The sequence below is a fragment of the Festucalex cinctus genome, chromosome 11, assembly GCF_051991245.1.
Source record: "Festucalex cinctus isolate MCC-2025b chromosome 11, RoL_Fcin_1.0, whole genome shotgun sequence".
Taxonomy (NCBI): domain Eukaryota; kingdom Metazoa; phylum Chordata; class Actinopteri; order Syngnathiformes; family Syngnathidae; genus Festucalex; species Festucalex cinctus.
In genome coordinates this window covers 8,220,742-8,237,057 of record NC_135421.1, presented here as the reverse complement: position 1 = coordinate 8,237,057, position 16,316 = coordinate 8,220,742, and the positions used below count along the sequence as shown (strand labels likewise).

Below are 16,316 nucleotides of genomic sequence, written 5' to 3'. Positions count from 1 at the left end.
CCGCGCAATGATACGAACGAACAGAAAAGCAGTGGCTGGCGGTAATGGCGTCTGACTTTTTTCAGGAAAGGAGTATTGTGATGGAAATGTATCACACTTTTGAAAACAAATAGTTTTTAGAAGAAAAACGCTTTATTTCCGACACCCCAGCCAGCTTGCTGGACTATTTTCCTCTCGTCCAACGCCGAACCAGAACTGGTGTCACCGAACGCTGTCAGGGGTAAGTCAGTGCTGATCGCACACACGGGAGGTGAGGATCAAATTGAGATTCATGTTAAAAAAGCCGAACGATCCCTTTAAGGATGGTCAATACATACAGTATCTTATTTACATTCTTGACATCCATCTTCTTGACCGCTTATTCCTCACAAGGGTCGTGGGGGGTGCTGGAGCCTATCTTAGCTGGCTTTGGGCAGTATGCAGGGGACACCCTGGACTGGTTGCCAGCCAATCACAGGGCTCACAGAGACGAACAACCATCCTACACACAAGCACACCTAGGGACAATTCAGAGCGCCCAATTAACCTGCCAAGCATGTCTTTGGATTGTGGGAAGAGACTGGAGTGCCTGAAGAAGACCCACGCGGGCACAGGGAGAACATGCAAACTCCACCCAGGAAGGCCGGAGCCTGGACTCGAACCCGAGCCCTCAGAACTGGGAGGCGGATGTGCTAACCACTCATACACGGTGCCGCCCCATTCCTGACATGTGGAATAAAATTAAACTCCTTTCTTTCTTTGACAAAATTGTGATCATTGAAAATCTTTCAGTTTCTTTTATTTGCCTTCAAAACCAACAACTAAAACCTCTCTTTTGTCCTGGTTGAGCTGTGGGAAATTCACTGTCATCCATGACAAGATGTAACTAGATACCAAAGATGTGAAATGAAGATATCATAGATTTGATATATGCAAGTGTGGCATCAAACAGAGCTAATATTGATATTTGAAGCTAGTTTATCGATACTTTATGAGAACCGATAACGATACTTGAGATAATGTTCCCATCACTGACCTCGGTGCCATCGTCATGGCGATAGCGCCGCCACGCTCGTCCCGTGTCACTGTAGAGGAGCACGTAAGTGCTGACCCAATCCCAGCTGTCGTAGCATCCCTGCGTGGCCACCGCTGTCACCTCCATCTGCTCCCTGAGGTCCAGCTGGAGCCACGGCTCCTTGTCGCTCGCCATCGGAGACCAGCCGCCGGCCCCTGACGGTAAAAATCGATGGGAACATTGATTTGGTCAACTCTTGTGGTTTTAAGCTGAGTCACTGCTAGCATCATGTTGCAGTTATGTTACTTCGCACGTGTGGGAAATCGGATGGAACTTTTGAATGGTTTGATAACAAATCAGTGAGCCGTTAAAAAGGACATGGCAAACGTTGAACTCAGGTATCTCAAACATCTCGGGTCAGATGTCCTTACACAGTCAGGATTATTTGGAAATGACAAGGAAATTCAGAATACTTTTTGTATCATTCAAAATGATATTATATATTGAAGAACCTTATACACTAGCCACTTCAAAGGCTTTATATCGTGCCTTGAAAAAGTACTAGCTCCTCTTGAACTTTTTGACCTGTTTTATACAATTAAAAATCTGTGTAGTCAGACCTGCACTCTTTGGTCCGCTTTAAACGGACCAGAGTCGTTTCCAATGCTGATCCGGACCTTTGCGCAGATCTGAATACACACAAACGAATCCTGATGCGGACCAAACAAGTGGACCGAGACCCACTTTTTGAGGTGGTCTTGGTCCGCTTTCCAAGGCGCTCAGTGTGATTCGCTTGGCAGTCTGAATGCAAACGATGGCTGATCCGCTCCAACTGCAGGACATATGCGCCTTTTTGGGCTTAACAAGCCACAGTAGCCAAGCATCGCGGGGGGGATATATCCCGGTAGTGAATATTGAGCTAGATTCATTCATAATCCTTCGTATTCCGTTTAGCCACGCTGCTGTCAGCATGCTGTGGTCGGGGGCTTGGCACGCGGAGCGCAACGGCTCCTTCAGATTAATGCATACAATCGACGATGCTGTTCCAAAATTAGAAATGGCGTTACGAACCTCTGTTGAATGAGCTGCTCTTGACGCTCGCAAATATCTTGCATCTAATAACGGCATATATGCAGAACAGTAATGGAGCGCGTCGGAATTTCATGTTTTACTCTATTTCCGGGTTTCTGTATGCGTTCAAACCCTCGTCATTTTTGTCCAATGGGGGCATAGATCGTGATTACGCAATCTAGTCAACTTGCAAAAAGCACAGTGTGAAAATGAACCGCACTAAACCATAAAAAAAAAAAAAAAATTCCACTTTTTGTCCGGACCAAACAAGTGGGGAAAAAAAATCAGTCAGTACTAACTCAAAAAAAAAAAAAAAAAAAAAACATTCAGTGCCTAATCAGCATCTGGATATGGATGAATTAATCTCGGCAAAGGAGAAGTGCTCACTATCACAGATTTAGACTGGTTTGTGAACAATATTTGAGAGAAATGGTGATATTTTGTATGTAGAAGAAGTTTTAAATCTTTGAATTCATCTCGTAAAAAATTGGAGCAATAACAAACGTGTTGTGTTTATATTTTTGTATAATGTATTAACATATCAATCTAAAATTACTTACCAATCCAACCAACGTCAATAGTCATGTTGTATATGATCAAAAATGTAATTGCTTTTGAAACAAACTTACGGGCCGAAATAAACCGCGCCCCCTAGCGGCCAACCAGAAAACTTCCCATTAGTCTCGCTGGGCCGGGCCCCAGACTATAGTGCTGCCACCACCAGGGGGTGCTGTTTGGGTGATGTGTAGTGTTACTTCAACACCAAACATAGCGTTTTGCATTTAGCCCAAACAGTTCGATTTTTGTTTCATCTGACCAGAGCACCTTCTTCCACGTGTTTGTTGTGTCTCCCAGGTGGCTTGTGACAAACTTAAAATGTGACTTCTTTTTTTTTTTTTAATGGTTTTCTTTGAGAAATGAATTTATTGCCACTCTTCCATAAAGGCCCAATTTGTGCTTGTGTCTATAATGACAATCCTATGGACAGATCTAGACCTAGACCTAGCTATGGATCTCTATAGTTCATCCAGAGTGATCATAGCCTCTTTGGGCAGAAAATTTAGAGAGACGGTCTGATACTCTCACCATTTCAATATGATTGATTGAACAGTGCACCGCGAGATGTTTAAAGCGTGTGAAATATTTTTATATCGTCATCCTGCTTTAAACTTCTCCATAACTTTATCTTGAACTGCCTGGAGTCTTCCTTGGTCTTCATGATGCTGTTTGCTCCCCATATTCGTTTAACAGACCTCTGAGACCGAGACCATCACAGAGCAGATATTCAGTGGACTCTTTAGATCAACATTCATCATCTGGAGTCAGTTGCACTGAGAGAAAATGGGGTGAATAATTTTGCGTGCCCTAATTTTCAGTTATTTGTTTAAAAAAAAAAAGTGGAAAAGTTTAGTGCCCCACTTGATGTTGATTCTTTGCAAAGAAATTTAATTTTATATCTTTCTGTTTAAGCCTAAATTGTGGCCAAAAGTCAACAAGTTCAAGGGGGCTAATGCTTTCACAAGGTACTGTATTTCAATCCATTTGTTTTAATACTCAGGAGCAGAAGTCTATCCCAGCTAACTTGGCTTGTGGCAGAGTACAGTTTTGACTAGTTCCTAGTCATTCATAGTTTTATAGAAGAAAAACAACCACTCACCATTTACACCTTGTAGACCCTTCAGTGTGTACCAAGCATGCATGTTTTTGGTAGAGGTGCACGATAATATCAGTGGCCGATATTGATTGATATTGACATCAAACAGATAAACCAGATTATAGAGAAATCCAGCAATAATTATAGACATGCCACATTGGTCCATCTGTTGTGGTTGTGTCTCATATCAATAAAATTCAGCTTCATGGTGCTTTACATACATTGAAACATTGTGCAAAGTTTATACAATGTTTCAATGTATTTGTTAGACATAGTAGGGCTCGAAAGTATATTTGTATTCAAGTTAATTTTGCAAACAATTTTCGGCTTATTTCCGGTTATCGACATCGGCACCAGTAAATTATTGGTTTATCGGTATCGGTTGATAATAGCATTATCGTGCATCCTTAGTTTTTGGAACGTGTGAGGACTAGAAACGTCTGCAACCACAGGAAGAATAAGAGGAAGGCCTGAGTCAAAATTTGAATCAGGAACTGCTCAAGATGTACAAACCACTATGACACTGTACTGCCCACAAACACCAACGTATTAAGAATAAACTACAATAGAAATAAATATAATAAAATATTTTAAAATACTAACTAACTAACTAACTAACTAACTATAATGTAATGGATGGCATGATCTTGTAGATGGAGCAAGGTTCAAGTCAGCACATGATTTCAAGAAAACATTTTCACCGTGGAGGGAGGAGGGTGGGAGATAAAGTGACAATTTAATGTTTAAACAGCTGATAAAATGTTTTTTTTTTTAAACATCAACAGCTTGAAGTAACAGCTGGTGGCAGCACAGACACTCACCGTCTCTCCTGTGCAACTTGGCGTGGTGGGCGGCGTAGCTGACTGACGACTGCGACGAGCTCTGAAAGGACGAGCGCGGCAGTGCGGACACCAAAGGGCCGTTGCAATTATCTGCCGGGAACAACAACGAGAGAGTGACAACAGTGACTTTTATTTTTAGTCGCATGTAAACAATGCAAATGAGCTGGGATGGAATTAATGAGATGCAAAAAAAGCCATCCTAATTTGGCTGTATTAGAATAAACCTTTGAATTTTTTTTTTTTTACTGGCACATTTACATACATACACTGCACCACACTGAGATTTCTTCATGCTCATGATGATGACAATGATGCCCTCATTTTTATAGGCGACCATCTTTATTTTGGTTTTAGTCAACATCTCAGTTATACCTTGACTTGTTGCTTTAAAACGCTCGTAAAATACAAGGTTTTAGAAAGGCAATTATTTACATGAGTTCATATAGAGAATTATTGCTTGGAGTTTCTAAACCAGCATTCCGCAATAAACCGTGTTCAAATTTGCAGCTCCCACTCTTATTGATTTTTGCATCCATGCATCAGTCTTCCGTGTTGAGCAGGACTGCCCTGACTTCTGGGATTCGTGCACTTTGCAGTTTGAGGGTAGAAAATGCAGGAAGTGGTGAGCGTTGGAACACGTCGGTGCAAAGTGTGTCTTTACCTGTCGGCGTTGCAGCTTTGAAAGCGAGGATTAGAGAAAATAACAAGGCTGCCTCACTTATCCAGCTCTCAGATGCTTCAAACAGTCTATTAACCCATGCAGTGACCCTTCAAACGAGACACAAAACGCTCCCTCGGAGTACGTGTGTGTGTGAGTGTGCACATCGGCGTCCCATGTTGCAACGCTGGTTCACTCTCGCCATCCAAACCTGTCAATCCCACCTCCTTTTACTTTCCTCCCTTCCGCACTCCTGATGGTTCCTCCATCCCCCACCCCGCCTCAATGATCGCAGCCAGTCGAACAACAGCAGCCACTTCCCAGCTCGGATTAACTGAGTTGTTGCATTCGGGCCCAGAATGGCAGAGCGTAATGAAAACTGGCGCCAGTTTGATTACAATCATCGCTCCATCACCGTGCGCCTGAGAGGCCTTTGCCTCCAGGCTACAAAAAGCCGTATTAGTCTTGGTCAAGTTCATTTTATTTATTTATTTCCCTCCCAGCAACAGGCCGTCCATCTGATGAACAATGTCGACGGCGCGCGCTCCCTTGAATTTTCGGAGCGTCCCGCCGCATTCCGACTGACCCGGTTTGATTGCGCTCGCTCGCCGAGAGATTTCTCCGCTAATCCCGATTTCCAAGTGTGACTAAAGTGGATCAAGCAGTCTTATCCCGAGACTCAAATTGTTGGCGGGGCGGCAACCGCACTCGCAGATGTTCATTGGAGAGGGGGGAGAAATGAGAGCGCTGGCGTGGCATCTTGACACAGCACAGCCGGGGTTATTATGCAAGCACTGGGCCGGTAATCTGTCAAAAGTATCCTGGGTCCCACTTTTGATCCCCCTGCTGGATGAGCCTCACTCGTCTTATCTCGCTTTCCGTTTGTTTTCAAGCACAACTCTTCACCGTAAAGACTTGGCTGGGTTGCATGTTTGTGCTGCTATGGCTTGTCCCTTAAAAAGGGACAGAGTATGTCAAGTTAAAACAGTTCCCAGTTGTCTTTGTAAAATATTTGTGTAGTGCTTTAGTCAAACTAACCCGAGGATCTAGAACAGCGATTTGCAAACCGTGGCGGCAGAGCCGCATGTGGCTCTTTTATCTTTCTGCTGTGGCTCTTTCTTTGTTTGGAAAATAAATAATGAATTTTAATTTTAATTTCAAATAGCTCTTTTGTTTTCAAATGCAATTCCAAATTTCAAGATCATGGTGCTCTTGCAACGTTAAAATGAACCTTTTTTTGTTTTTTTTCAAAAATATGCATCACAAGGCTCGTGACAGACAACTGTAAAAAGAAAGTAGAAGAAAAACCAAATACCTACCGCTACTTATTATGTATTGATGAGAAATGACTGAGAAGCCATGCTAAATGCTAAGCTAACCTAAGATTGATACAGCTGGTGTTTAATATCACCCCCCCCCTTTTTTTTTGGGGGGGGGGGGGGGCAGTCCTGTCTCATGCAAATGACTTATCTGTGTGTCGTGCCTGAATTAAAATATCCCAAGGATTAAGAATCGCCTTACATCGTTCAGCCTCTTTTTACAGCTTTACAGTTTCCAAAACAGATGGTATTGGGAGGTCAGTCCTGTGTAATGCAAACTTTTTTTTGCCCTGTTTTTACAGCCCTCTTGAAAGCTGCGGCAGTCCAGGAAAATGAGCTGCTGCTCTGTGTGACATGCTTTGATTAAAATAACCCAAGGATCAAGAATTACAGCACATTGTTCACCCTCTTTTATAGCCTTGTTGTAATCATTTTTTTTTATGAGTTCCTGCATTTTTTTTTTTTTATATATATATTTCTTGAGGTTGGTTCCTTCCTATATTGAAACATTAATGTTAACTGTTGTGTGCTGTCTTTATTTATATAGTATCGGATGGTAAATGAATGTTTTTGTACGTCAGCCATTGGAAATATAGGAGTGAGGGATAGAGTGTAGCAAAAACACACTTGAATGGTGATCAAATTGTGTACAACTTCAAGTAGATAATTTTACTCGACAAAGCTCCAACATGCATCCAAAATAACAATCAGGTAATTTAGAGTGGAGTTCCTCAAGGAAATGTTTTTGGTCCACATAAACCAAACTTGATTGCTTCTTCATCCTTGACAGGACCAGATCAAAAAGGAGAACGACTGCATATTTTTCACTTTCTACAACCTGGATGAGTTCCAATACTTTTGTCCACATATGGTACGGGCATTAAATGCCATAGGCAAGATTATTTGCATAACACATTTCAATTTCAAAGGCAACTCAGTGTGCTTTACACAAATTAAATAAAAGAACAAAATAAGAAAAGTAAAATTGAATATTTAAAATAACTACTTAATTAACTGAAGTACACAGCACATAAAATAATTTAAAAATAGAATAGAATGGGGGAAAATTCAATAAAGTCTTTTGTTATAAAGTCTGAATAAACTTTTAGTCAAGTAGGAATAAAGTTCCATCATGAAAGGACAATAATCTACATGTTTTGATTCACCAAAGCTTGTCTTGCATTCCAGAAAACTGAAATTGGATTGCTGCTAAAAATCGGATTTCATAAATGTAAGTCACACATGTTCATAGTGATACATGAACCCTATAAAGCCTGAACCATGAAATTTGAGAGAAAATTCTGATTATTTGTAAATGTAGTATTTATTGGTCCTTTGAACAAACATTTTTTTGAAAATCAACTTCCACATCTGACTTTTAATTTGTACCATGTTTAATACAGCCAGTCACAATTATGCTTTCAATTTGTACATTTATAACTGTCAAAAAGGTAATAATAGACATCCATCCATCCATTTTCTTGACCGCTTATTCCTCACAAGGGTCGCGGGGGTGGGGGGGGGGGGGGTGGGGGGGGGGGGTGCTGGCGCCTATCTCAGCTGGCTATGGACAGTAGGCGGGGGACACCCTGAACTGGTTGCCAGCCAATCGCAGGGTACACAGAGACGAACAACCATCCACACTCACAAGCACCTAGGGACAATTCGGAGCGCCCAATTAACCTGCCATGCACGTCTTTGGAATGTGGGAGGAGACCGGAGTACCCGGAGAAGACCCACGCAGGCACGGGGAGAACATGCAAACTCCACCCAGGAAGGTCCGAGCCTGGACTCGAACCGGAGACCTCAGAACTGGGAGGCGGACGTGCTAACTAGTAATCCACCATGCCGCCCATAATAATAGACATATAAAACATATTAGCATCACTACTACTGCAACACACAGCCGCATCCCAAAATTTGCACCCCCCCAATGTCTCGCGTGACCGCACGATCATGCGGCAATCAAAACAACGACAAACACACAGAAAGTTTGTGCTCAACAGACAAGCAGAAAGAGGTGGACTTTTATTATTTTGTGACTTTCCACCTCCAATATAAATCTCTCCTCGTCCATGTTCGCTGGTGTCTAAACCGTGAATGAGCACCTCGCACGTTACGCCAGGCCCGGCTACTCCCACATCACGTTTTGCTGACATGCTTGCGAAATAATGAGCAATTAATTAATTACTTAATTAATTTGAAGGGTAACTGGAAATTTATTTTGAAACTGCGTCGGTCTTCCTGTCCAGCTCGATGTGTTTTGTGCTACCTTGCCATTTGCCGGAGGCCGACCGATGCGGCAACCGGCAAAAATAGAAAACCTATCCTTGCGGAAGGGTTGCGGCACGCAGTCGATACGCAACGCACATGCAAGCGGTGTAATTCGCACCATTCGAATGAATGGAATCTAATTGGTTGCGTCGCCGGAATGCACCGCTGCCGCAACCGGTGAGTCCCGGGTAAAACAAACCTAACATGGACGAATGGACGCTGCAATTAATTCTGCTCTTGCAGAATTACTCACGGTTTCCTTGATGAATGTTGAACAACGAGGGGCGCTTCGTGCATTTCTAGCTGGTAAGATGTTCGTTGTTCTCCCCGCCCACTGCCTTCGACAAGAACGAAGACTACATTTTTATTTGTGGCTGTGATTGATTAAAACAAACGTGTACAATGCCGGCAATGAAAACCTCAAAAAATGATCAATTCCAAAAAAAAGGTCACTAACAAAACAAATAGTAGCTTAGCTTATCACAGTCGGCAGCCATGTTTTGTTGTTTACGCTTGGAAGGCTTTGAAATCATCCCCTTATAGGCTCCAGACTTGCAAGTAGCCTGAATTGCAGCATTCATTGGCAGTTGATTCTCAAGTCGTGTGCTGTATCAGGTCTAATAAATGCTGCTTGAACGTGTTTAGTTTGCACTTGGGGCTCTCTTAGCCAGCCTAGTCAATAGATCTTTCTTTGTTTATATTCTTTACACATACTAGTGAGATCTCCTGGGCCTAAACCGTTTAGTGATTGGTGGACTCGTATTAGCACTTTAAGATGTATTGTTTAACTAACTGAAAGTCAGTGACTAAACTTAAAAAGTGGAGTACACAACTTGATGACTTCTCTTTGTTCCATGCACTTAATGACTATAGCAGTTCCTACTTGCAATGATATAGTGGTATCTTAAATTCCCCCCCAAAAAACATTTTTTTTGAAACATTCTCATATGTGACATCATCATATCATGAAAGATGTCAGCATACTCCATTATAGTATTTCAGACTGCATAAAAGGCTTAGCTGTAGTAGTCTGAGTAAAACTGTAGACTGCTTTGGAATGTAGTTCCTCCTCGATAGCTTGCTAGCTCCCATGTGCTGCCCATCATATCACAGTATATCATTTGTGCCCTCAACAATTGATGTTTTGTTGTTGTTTTTTTTAACAGGGTACCAAGAAGTCAGAGTTTAGAATAGTGTGCCTACTTTTTAGTATTACACTGTGCCGCACCAAATCCACACAGCAATTAACTCTATTGGGAGAGATCATGATGCAGCTTAAGAAAGCACAAAAGGAAGAGGACATTTTCATATTTGTTTGTCCTACAGACAGAAGATATAGTTGTGAGTATTGCTGTTCTGGTTGTTTTTGTTAATGCTGCTCTGTGTGCATCAAAGTAACCCTTACATGGCGTTTAACATTATATGTTAACATTAAAGCTGTCTTATGAAGGAATATTCTAAAAAACAATTTACAATAGCCTTTTTATTTGACCATTTATGACTCAAACCTCTTCTAATTAGCTGATTAACACCTTTGCAGTTCATAATGGCTACTACTCCTGGAAGCCTCTGGCCAATCGTTTTTAGACTGGATTTAGGTTTGAATTTCCCGCCCTGTGTCTGTGTATGTGACGTCATGTGCGCATTGTGTACATGAAGAAGGGAGTGTGCAGTTTCATTTTTCTGCCACATGTGACGTAGCAGTAGCGATTTGAAGTTCAATTTTCTGCATTGAGCAGCTTTAAAATAGCAGACTTTCATAAGAAGAAATTGTAGTTTGGTTCGAGCATTTCAGCTGCAGTACAGAAAATGGATGGATGGATAATTGTCTTTCGTTAACTTTAACTTCAACTGGGACTGACATATAACACTAGAGAACACAATTAGAGTGTAGTTAGATCTGAAAACCTTTTTTATTCTATATTAGGATCCCATTAGCTTCCACAAAGTGGTCACTAGTTTTTCTGGGGTCTTTAAAATTAACACAACAACGGCACACAAAGGTTAAAATTATTCTATGTAATAAAATATGAAAACACAATCCAAACCAAACAATAATCAACAGATACTTTAAGTAGACTCAAGCAAGCAACCATACCAAAAAAATAAGGAAAAAATATGGGGGGAAAACAACATCACAAAAGGATACAATTACAGAGACACATATTAGTAAATACAACATTACATCCAACCATCTAATATAGAACTGATTAATTTGTATTTTATTGATTTGAACAAAACCCTAAAAATTCTATTTGTTCATGAAAAAAGAAATTGAGTGTACCATTCGATATTACATTTTTCACATAACATCAACATCAATAGACACTAATTTAATTTATCTTCTACTGTTATCCATGATAATTGTTTTGTGCATATTGATTACAATATCACCGAGTGAAGAGTTGAGGATTAATTGGACCGCTCTATTGTTTGGAGTTTTTACAAGATCAGGAACACTTAACCAAATAACAAGGCAATACTTGTACTACAAATGTGACAAATAAGTGATCAAACAACATCATGCATAATCAAAAATGGGACTTGAAATTGCGATGTCCCATCTTTGAAGCAATATGATCAATCTGATCAGACCAAGGCAGTAAACTCTCTCCTTTCACTCCCTTTTTGGAGTTTGTGAGGTATAGGGTCCCCACTTTCTTAAAAAAATATGAATTAACTGTATGTTTATGTAAATAAAACACAAAGATGGAATTGTTAAAGGCTTTGAAAACTTAAAAAAACAAAACAAAACAGCATAAACCGAAATAGAACGTACAGCGTTATGCCTATGGTTACAAGTTTAAGAGAAAATCCAGCACTAATCCTCTTAATTCCCACTATGCTAGCTTTCTGTTGACAGATATTGATAGTACTGACCTATGGGGAGATGCACACACCTTGTCACAACACAAACAAGTTGCCACATAGCTGTAGATCAGTCCAGTTGGTGTAAGCGCGTTTTACTACAGTCTTACGAAAACGAATTGGTGGAGATTTGTTTATCTAAAAAAAAAAAAAATGACAGCAATTTTGGAATCAGCATGCCAATTTTAGTATTAATCAGCATAAAAATCTAACTTAGCAGAATGTTTTGTTTTTGTTTGTTTGTTTTTTTTGTTTGTTTTTTTAAAGTGTGATCCAGCTGATGCAAGCAAGCATGAAAAGTGCAAGTGGGACAGTCAGGACAACGCTATGGTAGAGACAGTTTAGAGTTGAGAACAAATTCCAAATATAATTGATCTTAATGGGAAATCTTTTAAAACACATCCGAACTAAAGGTCACCCAACTTCAAGAAATGGAATATGCTCAAACGTCAAGGTATTACTGTACAACATGGGTGTCCAAACATTTTCATTTGAGGGCCAAATACAGAAAAACAGAAGGACGCAGGGGCCACATAATGTTATGAAGAGAAATAGTGTTTAGTCCTAAAAATTGTACAAATAATTTATTTGTGCTTTTGCATATTTAGAAAAATACTAAAAAAAACAAAAAAACAATTTATTTGTAATATAGCAGTAGGGTTATTAAAGTTTTGAAATTTTTCATTTTACTTGTGCACAATATTAAAAAAACAGCATGGGTGCGCCATTATCTGATGCTGCTTTTCTATTGGCTGCTGCTAGATGACGTCACTTCTGTGTGACATACATTCAAACGTCATTATTTCAGTTTATATCAAAATAAATCTACGAAAAATCACGTTTAAAATCATCCCCAAAGGCTCATGCATTCAATTAATTACCAAAGACTAAAACGAAGGACATGTTTGCGTTAATTATAGTTAGTTTTAGTTCATAAAATGTAGTTTCAGTTAGTTTTCATTTTTTAAAAGGCATTTCCTTTTTTATTTTATTTTGGTAACTATTGTTTTTTGAATTATATTTTTTTCATTAGTTTTAGTTAACTAAAATAACCTTTAATGGCACCTGTTTTTCGATACCCTCCCTTCTTACTTTGACCATCTCCAAACATTTTTGTTTTGTTTATTTTATTTGAACTGAGTCAAATGCCATTTTTAGCATATGTTGCTTGCCACTGAAAAATGGATGACAGGCCGCAAATGGCCCCCGGGCCGTAGTTTGGACACCACTGCTGTAGAATATTGTGAAATCACTGAGTGGATGCATTTGTGTGGATCAAAGACCTTTTCAGCTGCACCCTTCCAATCTGCAGACAGGGTCATCTGCCAAATATGGCTCATGAAGGCGATTTGCCTGCAAAGCTGCTCTTCAGCCTCGGGGATAACGGAAAATCCTCTGAGGCTGACCCCCATATTTTCTTCAAATCTGGTAAACAAATGAAACCTACAACGCAAGCACAACTCCAAACGCCTAATGACAAAATTCTCTTTAAATGAGTTACGTTGCAAGTAAAAGACTTGCGATGCGTTCACATCTGCAGTTATGTTGGAAAAAATATTTCTACATTAGCTTGATTAATGCATTCAAGAGCTGGCCAAAAGAAAGCATACACATGGGCTTCATTAAAACAGAACATAGAATTTAGAATCTCTGAGAGAAGTTTTTTCTTTTTGGGCTACAACAAATAATAGAGAATGAAAATACAAAATATTTCAAATAGGTATTCGGTTTTTATAAGACTGCACTGATTATTCTTTTAGATAATACATTTACTGTTTCAAAATATTACACACAGCAGACTTTCAAAAACATTTTTATAGGTTTAAAGAACTGAAAATATTTATTTCTTGAATTTTGCAGCAGTGTTTACTCAAATCAAAAAGTCTTTCAATCAAAAACATCTTCAGGTGTCAAGTAACATTTTAACACAGGATCACTTGATAGCAGATTCACAATTCTTGCATCCAGCTAACTTGTGAGTTTGAATTTTTTGAATGTCTTGACTGAATAGCCCCCCAGAGCAGCTGTTTTGATGTAAACTCTTTGATCTCTTGCTTGAGGATGTTCCAAAGGTTCTCAACAGGTTTGAGGTCAAGGGAGGATGGGGGCCACACCATGATGCAGAGGCATACAGCATGAGAATATTCACTGATGAGTGCTGTGCAAACCTTGATACTCCAGATGGATGGAGTAGTGGTTGGTTGGTGGATTTGAGTTAAAGTTTGAGTTAAAATGAGGACTTTTCGGCATTGTGGGTGTGAACACTACAAAGTATAGTACCAAAAGTACAAAGTATGTTTTAAAGAAACTGCAATAACACCTCCACGAGTGGGTGAAGTTGTCTAGAGAGAGCATAGATCAATGAAGTGAGCATTTTGAGACTGCCTTCCATTTCGATTGTACGTGTCAGCGTTTGCAAAAAAATATATATATATTTTTGATCACTATTATCATGATACGCTAATTTCATACATCTTTCATCGCAAGAGTCGATGAACCAACTGCTAGGGATGTAACGATATCCAAACATCACGATACAATATCACGATATGAAGGCCACGGTACGATAATTATCACGATATTGTGGGGTGGTTGGCGATATTTAAACAAAGTCACAATATTGTAGAAAAAAAAAAAGAGCTCATACTAAAAAAAGCACAATATTGTGCTTTTGTACATAACATCTATACATATAAACCACCTACAATATCAAATAACAATATTGAGGCACTTACTTGCTAATGCAAGCACACATTGATCGCTTCACAAGCAAATTAGGTTCCCCTTCATCTGACAATTAGCATAGATTTTGAACATAGGCCAAAACAACCCTACTAAAAAATGTAATTGCACTAATAAACTAGCCACTAGAGGGTCCTAGATCTGCACAAATGGAAATCAACCTGACTTTTTAACAGATGTTTCCTTTAAATATTGTGAACATGACGACGACGATATTGTGGCAGTTTTAATATCACAATATCACGATATTGACCTTATCGTGAAATCCCTACCAACTGCATAGTCACACATCGGTAAGTCGTAAGTTGCTTTGCATTTCTTGACATCCGTCACCAAGAATGAACCATTAATTCCATCCATCCATCCATCCATCCATCCATCCATTTTCCTGACCACTTATTCCTCACAAGGGTCACGGGGGGTGCTGGAGCCTATCTCAGCCGGCTTTGGGCAGTAGACGGGGTACACCCTGGACTGGTTGCCAGCCAATGGCAGGGCACACAGAGACGAGCAACCATCCACACGCACAAGCACACCTAGGGACAATTCGGGGCGCCCAATTAACCTGCCATGCACGTCTTTGGAATGTGGGAGGAGACCGGAGTACCCAGAGAAGACCCAGGGGGGCACGGGGAGAACATGCCAACTCCACCCAGGAAGGCCGGAGCCGGGACTCGAACCTGAATCCTCAGTACTGGGAGGCAGACCACTCATCACCGTGCTGCCTTGAACCATTAATTTTAATAATATTTATCCCCATAATGTCAAATGTATCATATTAAATATGACATTTTGAGCCGTCTATTTCATGAGTAAAATATTTTTTTCCTCATTAAAACCCTGATGTATATGATCAGACACATGCATTGCATGGATAATCCATTAGAGGGCAGTATCACCCAGCTGATGGCTTTTCCAGCAACCTTGCAAGATCGCCCCAATTGAGAAGGGAGAGGCACTTATACTTATTAATAGTGTGAAATGTCTGATTTTTGAAAATGCTAATATGTTTGATTTGTCTGTTTATTATTATATTTTTGACAGTTATAAATATACGAATTTCAAGCATTGTGACCAGATGTATCAAATATGATACAAGTCTAAAGTCTTATGTTGGTTTTCGAAAAAAAAAAAAAGTTTGTTCAAAAGGACCAATAAATACTCATGTTTGCAAAGAATCAGAATTTTATCTCATATTTCATAGTTCAGGCTTTATAGGGTCCGTGCCTGCAATTTGCTCCATTTTAACGTCCTATTCAAAAAGGATATTGCACTAATGACATTCATGCTCACAAAGTTTGACAGCTGACTAATTTAGGACGTCGTCTTGTACATGTCGGCGCGTACACGCACATCGGTCGGATGTCACAGGCCGCAGCACAAAATGGAATTCGACGCACGGTGTGTAGGGAGTGGCAGATCTGCCTGGCATAATGATGCCTTATCCGTGCTACTGCGGCCATGAGCGCGCTTCCACAGATAGCCACCTTTAGACTAGATTTTGATAGACGTTATTTGAGTCACACAAACTGCGTGCGGCAATTAGCCACTGGTGTTAAATGAATTAGACATTGTTGATCAATGACACTCATTACCATAGAGGTGGGAAATTTCTCCACCAAATATATACATATTATGCACAAAATATTAGTATTGTGCTTGGCATATTGGTTAGTAACACATTTCCTCATCTGTGTGAATTGGATACTAGGTTTGTCACTATAAGGGCAATATCGTGATATCGTGATATTAAAACTGCCACAATATCGTCGTCGTCATGTTCACAATATTTAAAAGGAACACATATGTTAAAAAAAGTCAGGTTGATTTCCATTTGTGCAGTTCTAGCACCATCTAGTGGCTAGTTTATTAGTGCAATTTCATTTTCATTGGG

At 40.0% G+C, this 16,316-nt stretch overlaps 1 protein-coding gene across 1 annotated transcript in view; it reads right to left on the bottom strand.

Annotated features, from left to right (window-relative positions):
* The window catches only part of LOC144030520 (contactin-associated protein-like 5), a 155,622-nt gene that overhangs the window by 111,884 nt on the left and 27,422 nt on the right, over positions 1-16,316 (bottom strand). Inside the window, exons 2-3 of the mRNA XM_077536901.1 lie at positions 4,541-4,651; positions 1,016-1,209 (exon numbers count right to left, since the gene is read on the bottom strand). Of these exons, the coding sequence (XP_077393027.1) occupies positions 1,016-1,209; positions 4,541-4,651 (305 nt within the window). The remainder of the gene's footprint in view (positions 1-1,015; positions 1,210-4,540; positions 4,652-16,316) is intronic.